General features: G+C 34.6%; 1 protein-coding gene across 1 annotated transcript in view; it reads right to left on the reverse strand.

The window, feature by feature from the left end:
• The window catches only part of LOC149799650 (membrane-associated guanylate kinase, WW and PDZ domain-containing protein 1-like), a 209,479-nt gene that overhangs the window by 12,823 nt on the left and 172,071 nt on the right, over positions 1 to 24,585 (reverse strand). The window contains exons 15-22 of the mRNA XM_089958995.1: positions 22,408 to 23,501; positions 20,848 to 21,043; positions 16,904 to 17,011; positions 7,142 to 7,309; positions 3,641 to 3,675; positions 2,625 to 2,728; positions 2,148 to 2,217; positions 85 to 240 (exon numbers count right to left, since the gene is read on the reverse strand). Coding sequence (XP_089815121.1) covers positions 85 to 240; positions 2,148 to 2,217; positions 2,625 to 2,728; positions 3,641 to 3,675; positions 7,142 to 7,309; positions 16,904 to 17,011; positions 20,848 to 21,043; positions 22,408 to 23,501 — 1,931 coding nt within the window. The remainder of the gene's footprint in view (positions 1 to 84; positions 241 to 2,147; positions 2,218 to 2,624; positions 2,729 to 3,640; positions 3,676 to 7,141; positions 7,310 to 16,903; positions 17,012 to 20,847; positions 21,044 to 22,407; positions 23,502 to 24,585) is intronic.

The raw sequence follows: 24,585 nt of genomic DNA on the forward strand, positions 1-24,585 counted from the left end.
TACAAAAAATCCATTGGAATGGAAGAATGGCTGTCTTAACAGTGGCCGATAACAACCATGCCCGTCAGTCTGAACTCGTCTTACCCTAAGTCTTCCATCCAAATCAGCTGCTCCACCCTCAGCTATCCTCAACACAAAAAGTGGCATATTGTTGAACTCCTGCCCCCCACGAATGGAGAAACCAAATCCTCGTGCACCTCTTTGCAACTCCACTGAGTACACCTCTCCCTCTTCAGGTATCTTAAGAAAAAAAAAACAAAGAATGAAGACATTAATATGAAAAATATTAATGTCTTCTGGAAGACTTAACAGACAAGCAATGTTCTGCTGAAATAAATGTCACATTTGTGTCAATGCACTGATTTAATTTTATGCATCTGACTTACAAAAACTGAACAATACACTTTAATATAAAGATTGATACTAACGCTGTCTGAAAAGTGAAACCTTTTTCTCACCATGATTATGAAGGTGAAACAATAAAATGTAGGGATTACATTTTGAATTGGTTATGAAAGTAAGTGCAAGGATAAAATGCTATGAAAGTAGATGCAAGGATAATATGAAAGGAAGTTACCTCAAATTAGATTATAAACTGGTCATTTCATTGCATATATAGGTCTGTATTGTTTATTTATACCTTACTGATAGACCTCAGACCCCCATATCACTTACCTCTAAAATATTAAGATATTATGATAGTTTATGTAAGATCTGAGAATTTTAACTTTGTGCAATTAATGGCTAGCCAGATATTTAAGTTTAAATGTACATGTCAAAATTCCCCTAAGCCAAATACAACTTCCGCAGTTTCTGTGAATCAACTCAATGTGATGTCACATGATGAACCCTGCATTGTGAAACACCACTGTTCTACCATCGCCATTTGCCCACATTATTATTATTCATTAAAAATTTAAATTTCATTCTGTACTTACAGTAATTATCAATCAAATATAAAACTTCCACTGTTAACTGTTGAGCTATGATTGGGCTGTTCAATATGTTGCCCAAAAACAAATGGCTTTGTCAATATAAATAATCAATTTTACAGACACAATTTAAATTATCAATAATCAACTGTTCAATTAACAAACTTCCACCCTTAATTAATTGCTTGGATACAAATGGGGTTGTTAAAGACTGTGCATCGCATGATAATAAGGATCTCAAATTGGTAATGATTTCATATTAAACTTATGAAATGAGCTGAATACTGTCAGGCTTTTGTGAGCCTTCGAGAGCAAATACTGAACATTATTCAAGCTTCATAAATTTATAATATTAAATAATTACCCATTAAGAATCTGCTTATCACATAATTTTGATTTTAATGTCAATAGTTCTGACAGAAAGAAAAAAAATAATTTCTTTAATACTTTTTTTTCAAGCCCAATCTTTGTTGTTGTTGTTGTTGTTGGGTTTAATGCCATTTTGCAGCACATGATAGGCTATACATGGCGGCCAGTATTAATGGTGGAGGAAGAACCAGAGAAAACCACGGAAAGAACCACCGACCCACGAGAAGCTACTGGCAAGCTTTCTCACATACCCACATTGGCTGAATCTTAGACTCGAACCACCGCAGACAGAGGTGAGATGGCAGTGATCCGTAACGAAGAGCGCTTTAGACCACTCGGCCACTCGGGGCCCCCCCCCCAATCTTTCTCTCTTTAACTAATTATTCTTATTTCAGAATATTCCACCTTTTTCACAAATGGAAGGGGAAGGATGACATTGTATGCTTCTCTCTGATGGTCTAATGAGAGCTCCTAAGTCCCCTTGCACCCCTCCCCTATACAATTTGTTCTTTACACTTTTGGCAAGTAACCGGATGATAAATTTTCTTGACAAGATCTCGCATCATCCTGCAAATCTATGTAACAGATTTAGTTTAACAGTTTTACATGCATTCATGTGCACACATACACTTTTACATGCATTCATGTGCACAGACACACACACTCTCCAGAGATATAATATTCCCATGGCCAGAATGTATAAATGATATACTGTTGGAACGAAAATGACTTCACTCAAAAGGAGATAAATCTTTAAGGAAATGTGCCAAATCATGGAGACAATAATTTCTGAAGCTTCAACTTTTGAGAGAGTTCTCTCCCCTTGATTTTCATCTCCGTTCATACCTGGGGATTTGATGGAAGTCTATTTCGATTAATATCTTTTGGTGGTGGTATTGGTGGCAGATAATGTAGCCTGCAAGCAAACAAAAAACAACACTTGAAACAGAAAATACAGGAAATGTTACAAAAAGAGCAGTAGTAGCATAAATGTTTTGTTTTTTTTTAATTATAAAAATCAATTTTACCTGAATTTTCAAAAAATGAAAAAATATTCATGCTTGTAAAAGACTGCACAAAGATTAAAACAATGGCACCACAGCCATCCATATATCACATTTAAATGTGGTTCAGTACAGTTATTTTGTCTCTATAAGAAAGTCTGGGAACAGGACAATCAAAAATCTAATCTCCAAACAAAAAAAAAATTAAATAGACATGATCTTCCAGGTAGAATGGGAATAAAAACAAACTCATTACTTGTGATTTTCACTACATTAGGCCTAGCTATATGTCAAGTGTTTACTGTATATGACCACTTACCTATCAGAGGTAAGGAATGGCACATCAGGCCTATCAAATCTTCTGGCATCTACATCATTCAAGGCTGGGTAGGCAGTGGCATTCACCATGGATCCCTGGGAACTCTAAAAGAATTCATACATGATTAACATTAGAAAATGAAAACTAACTTCATCGTGATAAACTCATCACTTACATTCGCAACTTTCAGCAAGTTTTCATATGTCATATTTCTTGGACAGGAAACCCATTCCAAAATTCACCAAACATAAGACATATACTTGTGCAAGAAATCAATGTCCAATGATAATCCATCCTTTTACTGATATCAAATTAACAAGGCGGTCAAGAAATTCTGCCAACAAAGATGTGCCCATCCCACAAATTTCATGTAATTTAATAACCAAACTCTAACACCTTTCAATGGAATATTAAAACAGCTTCAGTACTTAAAAGTTGCTAACAACTGAGGAATCACACATGCCACTGTCCTGCCAATTCTTTTAAAGCTTTTGGTTAGAAGGTTATTATTATTGGATATTATCACGTTTATATCTTCACTACAAATCATTACAAATTATCTTCTTATTTGCCAGCTGCCATTACACAGTTGAGACTACTCAATATACAAAACAAAATGACAAGCAAGTGGGACTGGAGAAAACCTGCTATCTAAAAGTTGATAAAAATATAAATAAAATGCCTTCCTACAATGTATTGCATAAACAAAATTTCAATTTCATGTGGTCTTTAATCATTAATGGAGACAACAAAGTGCATGAACAGTTAAGTGAATAACTGTTCTTGTACAATGCAGGCTAATCAAAGCTAACAAAAGAATCAGGTAGGGGATGCAACTCTTTGTACCTTGGAAATTAACCACCAATTTTGATCCATTGAGTCTTTCAAAATTATTGTGTGGAAACAAAATTTATCAAGACGAGGATTACAGCCATTGGTAACATGATATGCCTCCTTGATAGTTGTAGCAGGGGCATAATAAATTCTTATGAAACAAACAAAAAATGCCAACTTACCCTCTGTGATGCTGATGTATTACTTGATGTATCATCTGAAAAGACAGCGTACATTATTAAGGTCTGGTCCTAATTTGTAAATTATTGTGGATAAAATCAGATCAGACTACATTTCCAAAATGGAAATTTCAAATACAAGTAATTTTCAATTTGTTTTAATTTTGAATTTTTGCAAGTTGGTCACAAACTGCCACATTAAACCTTATAGCTACTTGGGTACTGATAAATGCCATATTAAAACCTTATAGGTACATGGGTACTGATAAATGCCACATTAAACCTTATAGGTACTTGGGTATGATAAATGCCACATTAAACCGTATAGGTACCTGGGTACTGATAAATGCCACATTAAACCTTATAGGTACTTGGGTACTGATAAATGCTACATTAAACCTTATAGGTACTTAGGTACTGATAAATGCCACATTACACCTTATAGGTACTTGGGTACTGATAAATGCCATATTAAAACCTTATAGGTACTTGGATACTGATAAATACCACATTAAACCTTATAGGTTCTTGGGTACTGATAAATGCTACATTAAACCTTATAGGTGCTTGGGTACTGATAAATGCCACATTAAACTGTATAGGTACCTGGGTACTGATAAATGCCACATTAAACCTTATAGGTACTTGGGTGCTGATAAATGCCACATTAAACCTTACAGGTACTTGGGTACTGATAAATGCTACATTAAACCTTATAGGTTCTTGGGTACTGATAAATGCCACATTAAACCTTATAGGTATTTGGGTACTGATAAATGCCAAATTAAATCTTATAGGTACTTGGGTACTGATAAATGCCACATTAAACCGTATAGGTACCTGGTTACTGATAAATGCCACATTAAACCTTATAGGTACTTGGGTACTGATAAATGCCACATTAAACCTTATAGGTACCTGGGTACTGATAAATGCCACATTAAATCAGATCCAAATTAATAAATGTTGAAAAACTGAAGAAGAGTAAAATGAAGGGACTAACGTTCTACTGGATGAAAGCATTATCCAGGAATTCAAGATAAGATAATTTGTTCCTTGTAACTGATGAATGTTGAAACTATCTCCGATATTATTCTTCTTTAATAACAAGATTTTCAAATCAGCAGCTGTGGTAGACATATTGCAAGTCAGATTAGTACCATTTTCAATGAGGACAAAGGCTGTTTGGTGAAAACTCCACGTCATGATGGCCATCAACTGGACATCACATGAAGTCTTTTAGTGAGAACCTAATGACAATATAACTCTCTGTCCAGGATAATTTCAAGACTTCAGATTGACACTTACTGAAAACTCGATGACATATCTGTCCATGTAGCAGATATACTGTTAACAAGATTTTCGAGCTGGCTGCTGTTGTGGCCATATTAGATCCCAGCTCAGCATCATATTCATTCAGGACTCACTAGACATCAGAAGTCTTTCAGTGATAAATCCATGTCAATAAGACCATCCATTCAGGCGGAGTAGCAATAACAAGATATTCAAATTCGTTGCAGTCACAGCCATATTGGACATCATATTGGCACCATTTTCATTTGGGACCAACTAGACATCATAGGATGTCTTTAGTGAAAACTGTATGTTGATATGACTATCCATTCTCATTTAAGACCAACTGGACGTTATAAGAAGTCTTCTGGTGAAAATGCCATGTCAGTATAACTTTGTGTTTAGGAGGAGTCGTGATAAGATTTTCAAGATGGCTGCAAAAGTGGCCATACTGGACTTCAGATTGGCACCACTTTCATCAAGTACCAACTAGACCATGGGATGAATGTGGGTGTAAATTGTTATTGCCATCCTCTATGTAGTTTAAGAGGAACAGCAATTAAGACCAACTGGACGTTATAAGAAGTCTTCTGGTGAAAATGCCATGTCAGTATAACTTTGTGTTTAGGAGGAGTCGTGATAAGATTTTCAAGATGGTTGCAAAAGTGGCCATACTGGACTTCAGATTGGCACCACTTTCTTCAAGTACCAACTAGACCATGGGATGAACATGGGTGTAAATTGTTATGGCCATCCTCTATGTAGTTTAAGAGGAACAGCAATTAAGACCAAATGGACGTTATAAGAAGTCTTCTGGTGAAAATGTCATGTCAGTATAACTTTGTGTTTAGGAGAAGTTGTGATAAGATTTTCAAGATGGCTGCAAAAGTGGCCATACTGGACTTCAGATTGGCACCACTTTCATCAAGTACCAACTAGACCATGGGATGAACGTGGGTGTAAATTGTTATGGCCATCCTCTATGTAGTTTAAGAGGAACAGCAATTACAAACTTGTGCTAACAGATGACAGACAAGGGATGACAGATGGAGGACAGATAACAGACCATCCCATAAGCTCTTCAGGTCTATGACTAGTAGAACTAAAAAAATTAAAAAAACTGAACATATGAATTTTTTAAAAAAAAAAAGGTCACCAAAGTTAACGTAAAAATGTCTGCATATAGGGTGGATGCTGATAAGATTCTGTATTTACATATGTTAAATCAGCAGCATCAATCCATTTTAATTTACTCTGAAAATATTCCTACAGTCTTGCTGATGTTATTCTGGGTCCACTCTGGGAAAAGCTTTGTCTACCACAACTGGGTGAACTGAATGTAACATAAGTAGAAGAGTAAAAAGGTAACAAAGCAATAATTGACTCTGACTGGTGCCTTATTTACTCTGTAAATTATGTAATATTGATGCATCAGAGTTACCCATCATACACTCCAGAAAAGGAACAACCATCTATACTTTCACACAAGTTGCATCCAACTGCCAACTGCAAAGACCCAGATCTGCCATAATGCTTTAACAGATCAGGAGCTATTCTGTTTCCACTGATTAGATCCAACAAAATGCATATACATGTACTCAGGAAAGGGATGCTACTCTCTCTAGTAACCAATCACACTATGTGACATTCGATCCACCCAATTTTAACCATTGTTTTAAAACTTTTGTAAAATATGTAAATTAAAAAATTCTGATTTTAAAATGGATATGTATTTACATAGTACTGAATAAGTAAAGGGATAATAAAAAAGGCAAAAGTGGTTAAAATCCTTAAGTTTAGTTTTTTTAAAAACCTTTGTTACATAAACTGCACTTGTTTCAAAAGTCTAAGATCTTCCCAGCCAGAAAGAAGATCATGATGGGACAAGTCCCTAGGCAAGAAGTCTACCTCTGTTAGTCACTACTTTTGACACACAGGAGGTTGCATCGGGCCTATTCTATATCCATCTGCTAGCTAAGAGTACTGTATACATGACCGATAATGAGCTTCATATAGACTAGCGTCTCATTAATTTGATCTATATCATGCTGCTATTTTCACCCAACTCGTTAAGTTGAGATAACTGAACAAAATTTTGCAAAAAGATCCAATGGGTCCATTCAGCCAACAAGTTCACCTCTAATGCTTCCTTTGAAAAGTTTTAGTTTGAAATAATGACTAGACTGCCATTTTTAAACTTTTTAAATTTACCTTGAGGCGGTCCAATAGTGAGTGTGACTGAATAACCAGATTCTTTGATGATATTGACAATATCTTCATGATGGAGGTGTGAAATGTCCACTCCGTTAACAGCTAGAATTCGATCTCCTACATGTAACATTCCACAGCGCTCTGCAGGACTGTTCTCAAGAATTCGACCTGACAAAACAATTATCATGTGATATAATTTCTTGTAAAAATGATTCATCTTACTCTGTGAATAAATAAAAAGTGTTGAAAAAGCGAAACAGAGAATTTAAATTGATAACAGTAACCAAAAATCAAAGCAAAATTTAAAAAGAAATATTTATAAGCAATGTATATAGTGAAAACAAAAGACTACACCAGTGCCAATTTAAATGAGTTTTGAATATCATGCTTTATCAAAACAGAAAATATTCAGTCACTGATTCATAGATCTGGAATTTTAGAGTAGATATTCTCTATCTGACTTAAATCTGATCAACAGAAAACTGTTCCAAACTTTCTGATAACTGTTCATAGCTAATATCTGAAAATGTCTAAAAATGTACAACATTATTACATCAAAACTGAAAATGTACAACATTACTACATCCTTATGTGAAAATGTCTAAAAATGTACAACATTATTACATCAAAACTGAAAATGTCTAAAAATGTACATTATTACATTTAAACTTAAAATGTACAACATTACTACATCCTTAAGTGAAAATGTCTAAAATGTACACCATTACTACATCAATACTGGCACCTCACTATAAAGACCCTCAATATACTGTTGCCCTTCTTATAATGTACATATTATTATGGATTCCAATAAACCCGCAAGCATTATAGCAAGGGAATATTATCTTGTTAACAACTGACTAGCAGATAATAAGGTACATGAGTGAATGGATGATGGCTGGATAGAACTGATAAAAAAGTGGATGAATAAATAATTTCACCCTGACAAGCTGTGATCAGTCAGGCAGATTCAACCCTTGTATTTCAAACCTATCTTAAATGAATTAATAGGTAATTTCTGTACTGCATTATCAAAATCATTTTGTGCTAGAATCAAGCTCTGACACCAACTCCCTGTACTCAGTGGTTTTGTGGCATGTATGAGTATGACTTCACTTCATAAAGGAGAAAAGATGCAAACTAGAATACAAAAAATGGTTGATTATTTGGACCTATTGGGAGATGCTGACTTTGTGCAGATAACTGATATAGTTATAAGAACAGATTGAGTATCTAAGAATCATTATATTAGTCCCTAAGATAATAAACTGATGTTTTACAATACTACAGTCTGGAAAAATTTTAAGCTATTTACATTAATACATAGGTTTCTCACAAAGATCATACCATATACATTAACTTATGAGTCAAGTCCAACTGCAAAACTACTCAGATGCAGGTCTGCCATTCATAAGAGACTAGCAGATTTAGCTGTATAACGTTTCTTAGGGGCAGTCAGCAGAACAATCAACACAGACTCTGATCTGCAGACAAGTTATGCAATAGTATATCCATGTCTATGTTCTGTGCAGTCAGAATGGATTCATAAACAAGTATATACGCTACCTAGGGATGAAATTAACCACAAAACCATAACATCCACCAAATACAGTATTCATCAAAATATCCTAATGTGGCTTAAAATTCATACACTGTATTTTCATCCAATGCACACAAATATGATCCATTTAAAAGAGCACATATCCCAATCCTAGCAAGCCCTGTCGGAGGAAAGCTGCTGCTGTCTTGATCCCAACACGCCCTATGGCAGGGAAGCAAAAATAAGCTGCTAAATATATGGGAAGGAAATCGCAATTTTCTTGGAATCTACCACCATGTTTGGCTGCTGTAACATTACCAATTAACTGTTGTGTTGAATCAATCTCAAAAACATCTTAAATGTGTTCTATTGGGCACAACCATAGTGGGAGAGAAAATGAGCATTTAAAGTGGAAAGCACACCACAAAGGGAGCTAACTCTTCTGATATGTACACTTGCCTGATGGGAACACTGTTTTGACACTGATGGTGTGTGATCATCATGATGAGATTTAATTACCCAAATGATCATTTTCAAGGTGTCAAGATGAATATGGTACACACTGCAAGACCTCTAACAATGTACTCAAACAATGCACTCTAATAATGCATTCATAACAATATGCTCAAACATGCACAAAACTGTCAGAACCACTGCAACACAGCTACACACCCCAGTAATTCACTACAATATTACAATTTGAAGGCATAGTTATAATCACGTTTATTTCTCAAAATTGCGATATTTATCTATGTATAACATGTACCCAAATGAGAAAAAGAACCCACAATGGCTCAGTGGTTAAGGTATTGGACTCCTGATAGATGGGTGTGGGTTGAATCCCTACCATTAGATTAGCCTGACTGGTCTTAGTGGAGTTTTCCTCAAGCTAGGCATTTTATTTGCTTCCACATGATATAATCTTAGAGGTGTTGTTGTGTCAAAAAAAATAATAAAATGCCAACACCATGCTAACAGCGTTCATCATCCATCACATAATGCACCAGATCATCTTAGTATACACCGGTGTATGGTATCAGGAGTAGAACAAACTGCATATCATTCAGTACTGGCAGATCTGGCCTGGAGATTATAAAAAACTATAAGCATCCCTCTGAAATTGAGTTTCCATTATCAGCCAATCAGAAACAACCTTTCAAAATTAATGTAATTTGTGACTGGTTGAAACAAAATCTCCAGCTCAAACTCAAGAGCTGTATGATTTACAGGGCTAATTTTTTGAAAACTGTTTGAATGTGGGGTGTGTGTGAAGAATCTATGGAATATAATATTCAATAATTAATTAAAAACAACAGGGTGTATTTAGCAATGCCAGATTTGTCCTCTTGATAAAAGAGAGGCTCAAAAGTGAGCAAAAGCTGATATAAGATAAAGTTTCTGGATGATAACTATATTGTTACCACACTCAGCTTAAAGAAAAGCATTTTTAACTATATCTGCCAGAGCTGGAAAATGTCTACTTCACTTTTAACTTCATTTCTATTAATGTCTTGGATAACATGATCCAAATGTCAACAAAATTTACACTCCTGAATTCTCTCAAGACTTGAGTTGCAGTGGTTCCAAGGTTAGTGTGCCACACCAGCAACCAGAAATTGCTTATTCTAACCATTCCCTACCAGGCTTTATCATCCACATGGGCATATACTTTACTATTTGGCACAATGTAGCCTTTTATTTGTTGCTATGCCATTACACAATAATAAATCAATCACAAAACAACTGCTTTCATGATAGAAATTTAACCCCATTTTTATTGACTGTCTGATGGTACATACTGCACTCATTCTTCATCAACTCATGACATGACTTTAAATCAACAGAGAACCATAAACACCTTTTGTAGGAACTGAAAAATGCATATTTAATTGACACCCACACAGAAAAATAAATTTTACAAAATTAGAGATAATCACCATAAATCAAACATATGACAATAATGACAACTTTTCAACACATAAGATATCAGTAACAGGAGTAAAAATACAATTGTGAAACTTGCATTCAAGTTAGTCCCTAAATGATGCAATAGTCCTAGATTTCAATTAATGCAACAAAAGTAACACAAAACACAAAATGCAAATAGCTTGCAGATTATATATACATGGGGTGAAAAGTGGAAAAGGGGATGGCAGGAAGACTGAATGCTTATACTCTGCTAAGCATATGCAAAAAAAACCAGGAACCTCTAAATTCTTTTCACCTCATCTTGCCTGTGAGTTTAGCCCTAGTCAGCAGCAGCAAAACTATGGTATAAAAGGACATAAAAAACCTCTGTAGCTGACCAGAATGACCCTCATGAATCATCCCAGTCTTGCATTCTTCACAGATCAAAGAAAAATACTGAAGTGTGCTAAACACAACTATTTGATGTCTACATCTAGGCTGTAGGGTTAAGTTATACAGCATAACAGAATCAAACAGAACCTGGATTAACGCATTACAAATCTTGAAATAAGACAAACATTCGCTTTAAATAATCTCATAATGAAGCCAATGAAACACCTAAAAGTCTTGGTTTAAACTCTTTAATCAAATGTTTTTCTAGATCAGACAAGTAATAATTTAGTTGAATAATTCATACCATCACCACGTATCAGATTCAAGGGATCCACATACACAAAACATACAGCACAAAACAAAGTGAAGAAGTCGATTCCACTAATAAACTGATCTGAATAACGATACTTCACACAAATGACTTTATTATTCCCTCTTCAACTGGTCTTCGACATGATGCTTTGTCTTGCTTACAAAAGCAAAGCTAAGAACAGACTTTAATCACTGAAGGTTCATTTTAAACATTTTGCTGATATGTTAAAATTAAACCTCTTCCTTGCTTTTGCTATCAAGGTGACAACATACAAAGAAATAATGGAATCCAAACATAAAAAAGATTTAATATAAAAAACAAGCTCAAGAATCAATAAACAGCATTTCAAAATAAAATATACCATACATACAAGCTTGCAAGTCAAACTGCATATGGCACAGACCCAGGCTTACCACTGCACAATGCAACCACAGATCTAGGTGTATACAGTTTGTTAGGCATCATCAGTAGAACAACCAATATAGACCCTGATCTGCTAGTACAGCATATAAATAGCATATCTGGGTCTATGTTGTTTGCAGCTTGTCTTGACTTGTCTGCTAGAATGGCACATAATGTTGAAATGTTTATTCAAAGGCTTGAGACTGGCCAAATTGCAAATTTCCAATTTGATGCATCTCTGAATTTCTTGGGTGAACTGTAAGACAAAACATACATTATTGGTTCTATGATAAACCCCAGTAGGCCAACGTAATGAACACAGCTTTAAAGCAGCAGATAAGGCATTATTACTGGACAGTATTCTGAAATTAAATGTACAAAAATGTAGGGATAAGCTTATAGAGTACATACCCTATTCTATAACAAGCACTTGCTTGACAATAAGCCCAATCCATGCATTATGTCAATTTTTTATTTAAGAAAACCGTGTACAATAATGAGACCATCCTTCACACTATCAGATTTACAGCGTTGACTATGTGGGCCTATCATGGGAGAAATAATGCATTGCAAATGGTAAGAAGACCACAAGGAGAGAATAATAAAGCAAAGGTTTTGCAAGTAGAGCATCCTATAACTTAATATAACACTCCTATTCCAGTCTATGTACAAACATCACTCTGTGCAATGGGAAGAGGTTAGCATCAGGCACAATGGTATGATGCTGGACATTTTAATGACATGGGTTGGTCATGGATGCTTAAAATTAAGATGCCTCACCAATCCATGGATAGAGATTTTTCTTATTTAACAGATCATCTGATGTAAATCTCCCACCTGAATTGGGTCTGTCTGAAAACATCAAGTTTGGGGTTGACTTTTTTATATCGTAAAATAATCTTTAACTGTTGAAAATATAAATTTAAATAAATAGTCATCTGAAAAGCATGTCTCTTATACAGGTTATGACTGTCAGCGCCTGGAAGGTTGGCACAAGTTCACCCCAAATATTGTATAAATTATTAATTTACATGCTAACTGCCAACCCAATGATTTGAAAAAGCCAGCTTCCTCTGAAAGAACAACCCAATATGAAAAATGAATCCAACACCTGCTATGAGTGCACATGTAACTTCTCTGTCACATGTCCAGCTCACTGATCATTCAACAGTTTACACTAGTTCTGGGGGGTGCACAACATTTACATGGACTAGAATCACCTTGTTTGAAACTAAGTGTGTCACACTGAGTATATTTTATTTCTTAATCAAAGCATCAGTGCACTTGCATAAAGTAAGGATATGGGCTGGGAGCCACACAACATGTTTCTGCAGGCTGCATGCAGTCCACGGACCACATGCTGTGCACCCCTGTAGTAGCTGAATGAAGTTTAATGAACTGAGTTCATTAACAGTTACCTTTGGAACCCCTTCGTTAAAATATCAAACTACAATACCCACTTTATTTGAAATTAAGTCAATTATCAATTATCAGCTAGATACAATTACTTGAAGTGTTACATGTCATTGCTAACAATCAGGCAGCCACACAAAATTAACAGCTATATGAAAATTATTTATATAAAATACCACACTATGATGTGGTATATTATGATTTCTATAATATGCCACACTATGATGTGGTATATTATGATTTCTATAATATGCCACACTATGATGTGGTATATTATGATTTCTATAATATGCCACACTATGATGTGGTATATTATGATTTCTATAATATGCCACACTATGATGTGGTATATTATGATTTCTGTAATATGCCACACTATGATGTGTTATATTATAATTTCTATAATATGCCACACTATGATGTGGTATATTATGATTTCTATAATATGCCACACTATGATGTGGTATATTATAATTTCTATAATATACCACACTATGATGTGGTATATTACGATTTCTATAATATGCCACACTATGATGTGGTATATTATGATTTTTATAATATACCACACTACTTCATGATAAAATTCTTCAATGTACTGCTCTTCCACATTATAACACACTTTGTTAAACATAAATCCATCACTATAAGGTCATTTATAATGCATTTCCTTACTATATGACCCTTCATTATTCAGCACTCCCTCACTTAAAGACCCTTATCTTTACAGAATTCCTTACTACATAACCCTTTTTATACAGCTCTCTCTAGATATAAGACCCTCCATAATACAGCACTGTCACTGTAAGAACATTCTTATACAATATTCCCTTATTATACGACCATTATACAACACACTATTATACCATTTATTGTAAACCTACTCTCAATATAAGACCATTCATTATATGGTATCTTCTCACTATAAGACATTCATTATACATCAATCCCTTGCTATCAGACCCTTTACTATACAACACTCACTTACTATAATACTATTCATTATACAGCACTCTTCATTCATTATACAGCATCCCTTTACTAAAATACCCTTCATTATACATCACTCCCTTATACAACCACTCATTATACAGCATGTCCTCATTGTAAGGTTCTTTATTATAATACGGTTCCTGCTATAATGCAAGCAGAGTAATAGATCCAACTGTATTCAATGGTTGCAAAATTATATGCACCATGTAAATCATTATAAGGTGATCTCACTGTAAGGCAATATGGGATTCATGGACAACATTATAAGGGAGTACTCTATTTGAAAATACCTTTGAAATTTACTAATGAAATATAATGAAGTTAACTCATGAATTATAGTTTCATGTGTGTAACTAAAAGAAATAGTAGATGTAGTCCTACAGAAGGGAAATAACTCTTGACAAAATGTTCATAACATCTGACACCACCTTTTCTCCAAAACAACATTAAAATTACCACTGACAGTCACCCAAAATATTGTGATGTGTGCAATAACAATACAAATAAACTCAACAATTTCACATATGTGGCTCAAGATAGACAAATATAAAAAATGGAGAAATGAGCTGCCCTTAAATATGTCATTTCATTTATGCAAAGTAGCTTTTTAGCTTTTTCTTGAGAAACCCCATAAAGTACTTTATACTTAAAAACTAAGAAATAAATTCTGTTCTGAATTTAAAGCTTTTTTAAAAAGTAAATCTTTCTTTTTCAAAATATCTGTAAGGGAATAATGTTCATGTAGGTATAAATGAAATACAAAACATTTATTTACAATCTGAATAACATTTATTTGGAAAATGTTTTTGTCATCCAGACAATTTGTCGGATACTTGGGATACAACAAAAAAGTTAGTTATTTAAGTTATCAATAATGTTGAAATTTCATGTTTTGCTACAGCTATGAAATTCAGTGTCAGTAAAACACAAGTTATTTTACTAAATCACACGTTATTTTATCAACACAGCCATTTTGCCGAAAGAAAGCTATTTTGGGCAACAACTAATGACGATACACCATCAAAACTAGCAACATACAACTACTTAAAGAACAAAGAAAATAACAGAAAATTATTGAAATCATATCTTATTCAAAGTCTTATTCATCATGGGAAATTAAAGAATTAAAAGCGCCAATTATGCTATCTTGAATTTAAGGAAAGAAAATATCTAAAGCTTAACAGTTATTCTACAGAAAGTATCGGACAACTCAAGTATGAGATAAAACATGAAGAGCAATAAGTGTCAAAGGAAAGCAGCAAATTCATGCATGAATTTAGAAAAAAATAAAGAAAAAATTTAAATTACTAGTTTAACTAGAACCAGGGCAAATGCAATGCCTGATAAAAAATATGTATGTACTGTACTTAAAATGCAAAAAGCAGGTCTTCCAGCAAAAGTGGATGCAAGTCACATTTTCAAATACTGTTAATAAACAAATCTTTGTATACAGCCAAGTACCCATAATTGATCCATCACGGAGGTGCAAAAAAATTATTCCAGAGAGCATGCATGCTCCTGCTTATGCTAAAGAATCGTTGGTTGTAACAAAATACTGTATTGTGGTATCATGTGTTTAACACTATTTTTCAGTACATAATAGGCATTACATGGCAGCCACTGTATTTGGCAAAGGAAAACCCAGAGAAAATCCCCCAAAGAATCACTAACGCACAGGAAACTACTAGCAAGCTTTCTAACATACCTATGCTGGTCAAGCCCAAGGCTTGAGCTTACATGACAGAAATGAGATGTTCGAGTGATTTGTAATGGGCAAGTGCCTGAGTCGACTCAACCACCCAAAGACCCTGGTCAATACAGAATGCAAAATAAAAGAAACAAAAGCCAAACCTCATTCAAATTTTGATGGCTATGGGTGCAAATAAAATTTTAACTTGGTCTTCTTGACAACAGCCAAAATCCTAAATTTGGTTCAAATCCAATAACCTAAAATTCTGTACTGTGCACAAACCAAAATTACTAATGCAATGGATCCGCAGATATACAAACTTGTAATACATAATATGGTTCAAGCACAAAAAAGAACCCGTTCATTATCTGACTACACATCACACCTAGCTGTACATCATATTGGCTTTAAAACACTGAATGATGCTTGCTAAATGCTGGTATAATAAATCAGTATTTGTGTCTCTCTCTATTACCTAGATAATAAACATGGCTAGGTAGTAGGCTATAAGGAGACTACAAATGTGTCCATGTAACACTGGCCCCTGCCAATTTAATGCTGTGGAGAAAGCTTGTTCAATATGCAAGGGGAAAGCTCTAACTCTGAAAAAAAGCCATAACTCCATGAAATCAATTGAACAGTGGTGAAAAGCTAACTTTACCTACATCTTTTTATAAGGTTTCATATCAATTTTGCTTTCAATTCATGAAGTCCTTCAAAATGTAGTGGAAATGAAATTTGTGATGGATTGACTTGTGTAACTGTAACATCATATGCAACTTCAACTGATAAGGTGAGGGCATAAAACGAAAAGCTGTGCAATAACTTCTTAAAGTGGAACTCTAAATATTGTAATCTCATAAACACATTAAGTTTATCTGGCTGTTTGCATGTCCACAATGAAATATCTTCTTGGTTACACTAAACTGCCTCCCTTTTCAGGCGATATAGTTCCATGCCATTTTAGTGGATTAGAATTTGTTAATGTCAATAAAATTTGCATATGTGAATGGTTATTTAAACTAACAGAATTAAGATCTGCTTAAAGTCTAATACTTGTAATTACAAATTAGTTGATTAGTAAAAAAAGGAACAAAAAGTGACACATACCAATAAACTCACCTATCGTTGAACCAGATTTGGTAACTGACGATATTATGACAAATCCAAATCCTTCATTTTCCCTCCTTGTTACAGTTATATCATATGGAAAGCCATCTAGAAATGAGAAAATACACAGTATTTAATGCTTAATTGTATGCTGCAAACAATTAAGAAAAACAGTCTCTAAAAGTGTTATAAGATAATGACTACCTTTATTTGCTAAAAGAAACAGTATTTGCTTTCATCACAAATTTTGTACATCACCTCTCCTGTTTGCAACATGCATAGTCCTAATTAAATCCTATTTCCTGACCATGTAAAGTACGTAATCGCGATCTACATTAGATGGCAGTCAGTAGTGCTCCTCATGACAAATGAAACCATTATGCTCTGTGACCATACATATTTGAACTAATTTCAAACACTTCATTACAGAAGCATGAAAAAGGTAGTGTTCCAAACTGACCCAGATTCACAGCACAGAACATGCCAGGATTGTACCCCATGAGACCCAAGCTCATTCAATTCAAATTGGCCACAATCATTTTAATGCTTGGTCTACAAAATTAAATCTATGTAACCATGTTGCATGTCCAGATAAAAGCTAAATGAAATTTCAGACTTTTTATACACATCTACTGAAATTTATTTCATATCCACTGCACAAGCATCCATGTCCTTCACAATAAGTAACTGAATGACTGACATCTTGGACCAGATCATGTACATAGTAGACCTGAAACTGACAAACAGTAAAAAATCAATGATCTTGCGTACCGTTTGGAAATACTCATCTTAGTGATATCTGTCAATGATCAAAATAAAAAACAGATACAGACAAGATTTCTGTTCTGTATTAAAACCATAATTCTGTTTCAAATCTTGTTCTAAAGATTTCAACTTGGAACTCAGTTATCAGTCACAGTCTGAGTTGGAAACTAAGATGCCAAGTTGGGAATATGGAAAGGAAATTGTGCCCTAACTTTGGTTATGTTTAACAGTTGCTCATCAATGAATATATCCAATGAAGTTTTGTAGCTGTAAATTCTATGTACGGTGTCTGCAAAAACCCATTGACAACATTATCAACACCACAAATATGCAGTACAAATGAGATGCCCATGTCTCACAATATTTCTTATACAAGGTAAGCCTAATGGACAGTCACAAGAACAAGAGTCCCATGTGGACCGGAAATCTACCTGACAGCCAAATGCAAGAGCAACTGGATTAGGTAACAATTATTACTTCCAGTTCAGTACCTATCAAAGTAGCCTCCATTTTTTTAAAGTATTTTCCCCCTCTCATTTTGGGGTGATACAAGAGCTACATTTAGGCAATCTTGGTAATGATTTAAAGGCAAAGGTCTATTCTTGAAAATTCAGTAATCCCCCTTCTTTTAACATTAATTAATATAAGGTTCTTCTTGTCATAATAATAGACGTATTTCAAATGAATATACATTAATAGTTCTTATTCTTGACGTAACCATGTTATGCAAGTGGATATTGTTGTCATGCACATTGCAAAACCATTCAAAAATGTCATTTAAATCTTGGTACATACATAATTCTCTTTCCATTTGCTCCATTTCCCCACTGCTGCTGAATAATCTCCTTATCAGTTACAATGTTCGAGTATTTCAACATAAAACTCTTTTTTTTCAGTCCTTTCTACATAAAATTGTTCGGCAAGTCCCCCCTTCCCAACCCAGCTGATGTCATCATGTAGAATAACCAACTTTCTTCTAAAATGTCTCCGTTTATGTGATGACATGTTAGTGTTTGGTAATGATTTATTCAGATGTTGCTAACTGTATGTGATTTAATTATGCAGACGAAATGACTTCTTCATAAGGTATAAATGTATTTTCAGGTGATTTTTCGGTCTTTGCCTGGTACCCTGCTTTGTTCAAGGTTAATTTCTGTGTGTGTGTTAATGCACAAAATGTATTTTTAGCCTATGCTGACGCTGTTATGATCTTGAAAATTATGTCTGGTTGTAATCATCAAAGAGAAGAACTCGACAGATGTGTGAAGCCCAGAATGCTATCATAACACTGTTGAGCCCATTTCATGCAACATCGGCTTTTATAGATAATGATATAATATTAATCTTAGTGTTTCATGTACTTTAGTCAACACTTCTTTCAGCAACAGAAACATGACATCGGGAGACATGTATCGATAGTAGAGATTATGATTACTTACCTTATGTCACGATATGAATTAATTATTGGTTCTGGACACATTTGAAATATAAAGTTACTAACAGCAGAAAATCCTTTAAATGAATTCTCAAAAACAGCTGGATAGAATTTGAATGAACTTGATAGAAAAAATCAATGCATGAAGACCTTTCAAGTTTGTGCAAATGATTTTGATAACCCACCAAAAATCCAAAACACATTTGACAAGTTTTGCAATATACATTAGATATACATCATGATGTGCATCAACCTCACAAATCTACTTATTATAAAAAATTGTATTAGATATAAGTCTGGAAAAACAAGAACCCATAAAGAATAATGGAACTAATGATTGTGGGGTGTAACTTTTTCTAAAATCAATCATAATGCTGTTTTATTTTCATGTCATTTTTGGGGCAAATAAGCAAAATCGCATTTCATGAAAGTAGGCAATTAAATTAACTTTTATGTTTTTGTATGAGTTTGTTTTTGTGTACATTGTTTGCAAGTAGTTTAAGTCAATAAATATATGTAAATGTCTGACACAAACCAATTTAAAGCAATTCCCTATACACCAGGTTAATTAATTATATATGGGAGCATGTCAAATCCTGAAAACTTACATTCAATAAAAAAGAAAACAATAAAGAAACACAAAATTGATTCAGCAGTTTTGGAAAAGTTGCTTAAAAGTTTTTAAAAGTGTGTGTGTGTGTGCATGTGTGAGAGAGAGAGAGATATTAGGATTTATAATATAGCTTTAAAAAAAATTCAGTCATATCGCTATGATGCCTGCATTGCTGCAGTTTATAGCGATGTCTAGCTTTGGGGCATCATGCTACAGACATGCATTATCATGTCCCACCCAGTCACATTATCCTGACACCAGGAAGACCAGTCCTAACACTAACCCCTTAATGCTGAGTGCACAGTTAGGCAGCTGCTAGTACCATTTTTATAAGTCTTTGGTATGACTCGGCTGCAGTTCAAACCCAGGACCTCCCATATCCGAGACAGACATTGTAACCATTTAGGCCACTGAAGTAGTCATTATATTTTTGGTCTCAGAGGCCATATCTGAGGGCAGATAGATCAGCATACAGTGTACTTTGTAAAACTGAAAGGTCCTCATGTCAGGATTCTTTCAGTCACATTAGATCAAATTCAGTTCAGCATTTTTGAACATGAAGTCCTTTACAGGTTTCTATTGTTGTTTTTTTCAGAAATGATTGCTACAAACTTTGAAGGTCTTTATGCCAGAAGGCCCCATGCCATATTTGATTGAAATTTGGTGTTGATTTCTTTAGAAAAAAAAGCTGAATTGTTAACAGATGTCAAGAGGAATATTTTCATTTTTTTTTTAAAATTGCCATATACTTTATATCAGATTGGCATTATTTTGGTATGAAGATCTTCAAGTCAGAATGCTTGGCATTATTTTGTATGAAGATCTTCATGTCAGGATACTTTCAGTCAAATTTAATCGTGATGTGTTCAGCAGTGTGAAAATAACAATTGCTGATGAATGTCATATGGACAACATGATTGACAATGAATCGAGGACCATACAATAAGCTCAAATGGCCTTACAGACAGGTAAGCTATAAATACTGCGAGACAAAATCTTTTAAAAAAATTGATGCCAAATAATAATAATAATAATGACCTTATTTAAAGAGGGTAACACAATTAGGAAACTGATGAAATACAGACCCTGTATCTTACCTTCTGCAAATAATTAAAAAAAACACCTGCTTACCATTGGAAGAGGGTAATCTCTTTCGGACAACAAGTGTAACATGCCCATGCAAGGAGGCATTACTCATCAGTTGTACAACCCTGTGATGTGAGGAGTTTATGACCGACACATTGTTCACATACAAGATTTCATCTCCCGTCTGCAACTGGCCATCAACATCTGCAGCACCTCCAGGCACAATATGCCCAACAGATACCTACAAAAAGCCCAATTCCAAGAAGGGTGAACAAGTAATGAAAATATGACTACATAATTGTTTTGGATAGATAATACAATCAAACTGGACTTGTTTGTCATCTAAATTACAACTAACATTTTGATGTACAACTTAATTCATCTATGTACTAAAGAATTTAATCTTTGAAAAAGAGGCAGATTTTGCCCTGAAGACATTGATATTAATGAACGAAACTTATTTTTTAGTTTGTTAAATCATTTAAGGAACTACATTTCCAAGTGAATGATCATGAAATTTTATAAAGAAACATTTCAGTTGTATGATAATAAATAATGGAACATGACTATAGATGAATAAGAGCTAGATCTGAAATGGAAAATGTTTTTTACTGCAGCCCTTAAATAATGGAGCATGGAAGCATTTTCAGGTATGTCTGGCCTTGCATAACAAGAGAATAAACAGAAATTATTTAATCTTGATCTATTCTTCTCACTGTTTTTTTACTGGACTAGCATAAAAGTCCTAAAGCTCATGAATAATGATGACATTACAAATATTCCTAAAACAAAAATACAAAAAATATCTGCACAATACAACAGCTGCAGACCTAAGATTCAACCTTTTACTTAAAAGGAAATGTCATGGAATGAAATGAATAGTATAAAAAAATAAAAAGAATTTGAAATTCTACAATGACCATTACAAATAGCAACATCTACATGTAAATCTTAGGAAAATAATATTAAGTTTAATAATCAATATCATATATTTATATTAAATCTGCCTGATGAGATCCTATTTTAAAACAATATAATGTCATTTCTTTTATACAACAACAATTGTTAGTTTGGTTTCAAACAGATCTTGATGAGTATGGTTGCTGGCCTGCAGACAGCTCAATGATGTACTGTCAATACATGCTTATAAAATGAGTCCAACTACAAACTGTACAGACCCAGATCTGCTGTCACACAATGTACCAGCAGATCCAGGTGTGTGCAGTTTATCAGAAGTCATCAGCAGAACAATCAGGCCATCTCCACTGGAAAAGTGACACCAATGTCTCACTGTCATTATGCTGGTAAGACAACAAAGGATACCAGTTAGAAGTGATTTAAGGACAGGTGGTGTGTACAAACAGGTAAATGTATTGATTTATGTATATATAGGCCCTACTGAACATGACCTTCAGACAGGTAAACCATGAATTAATAACAAAATGGGACTGATTATATTATCTTAATTATACCCTTGGTTGCTATATATAGTCTGTCACTGAAGCTGTGACTGCTGTGACTGTATTTACTAAATGATACTCGAATGCACATGATAATATGACCTTGTTTGACATTTGGTAAAGGTCTGTAGAATATTATATTTACCTGTGATCCTTCTTCTGTCCCACCTATTATCCGGAAGCCAAAGCCACTTTCCTGTCGGTAAAGTCGCACTGTCATTTCATGAAACTTTGAATTATCTTCCTGAACAATTCTACGAGTATGTGGTGATAGGTTTCCTGGTAATGGATTACTGAAAATAGGATTTTGAAATTGATGACGTTTTGGAACTCTAGTGATATTGCTTGGCGTTGGATCTTCCGTTTCAAAGGATGTGCTTTGTTTGGGAAGGCGTCCAGCACCAGGATTCCCAAAGTTCCTACCAAATGTATCTGTATTATCATGTCGAAGTGGTAAATGTGGAGAGTTTGAATGTTCAGGGATACTGGATCCCCATATCCTATTGGGGTCATCAAAACCTTGCCTCAATGTTCCATTGTGTCCCCATGAGTTTTGATATCGTGAATTTGCAAGAAAATCAGGATTGCCTCCTGGAATCTGGCCATATCCTCCTGGTAAAGGAGTCTTACTCCGCATATCACTTGCTGTTGGAGTTTTTGGTCTGTGAGGGTCAGGTCTCATATCAAACCCTTGAGTCCTTTGCATCATTTCTGGGCCAGGTGTTCTACTCCTGAACTGACCAGGCCGAACTGTTTCTCCCCTACCATAGTCAAACCTTGAGTCTTTATCGTAAGAATTATGCATAGGATAAGGTGATCTGCCTCGAAAATCAGAACGATGTCCCAAATCTTGATGGAATGGATCAAATCTTGAACCAGGTGGAGGCTGTGAATTATAATCATAATTTCCTGGACCATTATAATGGTCTGATCCTCGAGAATTATTCAATTCAGGATCTAAATTTCCATATTCCCTAGAATCTTCATGAGAAGTGTACTCCTTCCTTGGTAATTGTGCACTGTGTGGTGGTGCTCGGAAGCTTGTCATATCAGAAAATGGTGGACGTGTTCCTGCTTGCATTTTTGACCAAGTATCTCCTGTAGGAATGTGATTTGGTCGAGTTGGTGTTTTGGGGCGGTTTTCTCCCTGTATTGGGGTTTTTGGTCTCTGTTCACTGCTTGATGGAGTTTTTGGTCTAGCAGGCACCTCTGGAGGAGGTCCATCTGTCTCATTATGGCCTAGTTTGGAAAAAGGGAAAAGAGAAGTTAAAACAATTAGCAAACAAATCATACTGTATCATACAGTTTAAGTTTCTAATACATTTCAACCCAGCAGCAGTGTCTAAACTCGATACATTTGCAAATGGTCTTTAAAACAAGAAATGTGTCAACAGACCATAGGATGCCCAGTTGGTACAATATAAATGATGGTCAGACAGGGTGAGATAACAGACAAACATGCATTATACTTATATAGCAAATCTACAAACATTGCAGGAAGAAGAAGAAAAAACAAAAGAAAATAATTTGTCCAAAAACTAACTGACAAAAAGAGTCCCTCAAAGCTCAAAGGAACTTATGTTCTACTGGTGGAAAAGAAAACTAAGGAATCCAAGATAATATCATTTTTCTTTCTAACTGCTCAGTATTGAAACCACCACTCATATTTTAAGGGACAATAAAATTTTCGAATTGGCCACCATCCCATGCAAAATATACGATACAGTATCAAATGTCTTTTGAGAACATCCATTTTGTTAAAATGATGGTTTCTCATGACAGTTCCGTTCTAAAAAGAGGTCACCACATTATAAAACAAAACTGATCCATAAATTGTGACAGTTCATTAATGACAGGTCTCATGCACAACTGATCTTTCAAGCCAGGTTAGACTGTATTTAGTCCATATTTAATAATCTTACATGTTACCTGGCTACTAAGAGAATGTCTTGAAGGAATTTAGATATCTTGCATCAAAATAATAACGAACAGAATAGTTGTCACCCAGTAAACTTGAAAACATTTCAAGCACTCCACACACCATCTACCCATCTATAACCCCAAATAATGCTGTTGTTGCTGTGGGTTTAATGCCATTTTTTCATTTTGCAACAGGCTATACATAGTGGCCTGTATAAATGGTAAGAGAAGACCCAATGAAAACCATGGTAGGAAACCACATAATGTACACAATCACTAGTGTCATCATGACAAAATACAGTCCCTCACTATAACACCATTTAGGGGAGTCACAAAAGTGTACTGCATAATAAGTGCATTCACCTTATACTAAGGTAAGTTGAATATCAAACAACATTCATCC

Source organism: Sinohyriopsis cumingii, chromosome 5, assembly GCF_028554795.1.
Source record: "Sinohyriopsis cumingii isolate HCF-2022 chromosome 5, ASM2855479v2, whole genome shotgun sequence".
NCBI lineage: Eukaryota > Metazoa > Mollusca > Bivalvia > Unionida > Unionidae > Sinohyriopsis > Sinohyriopsis cumingii.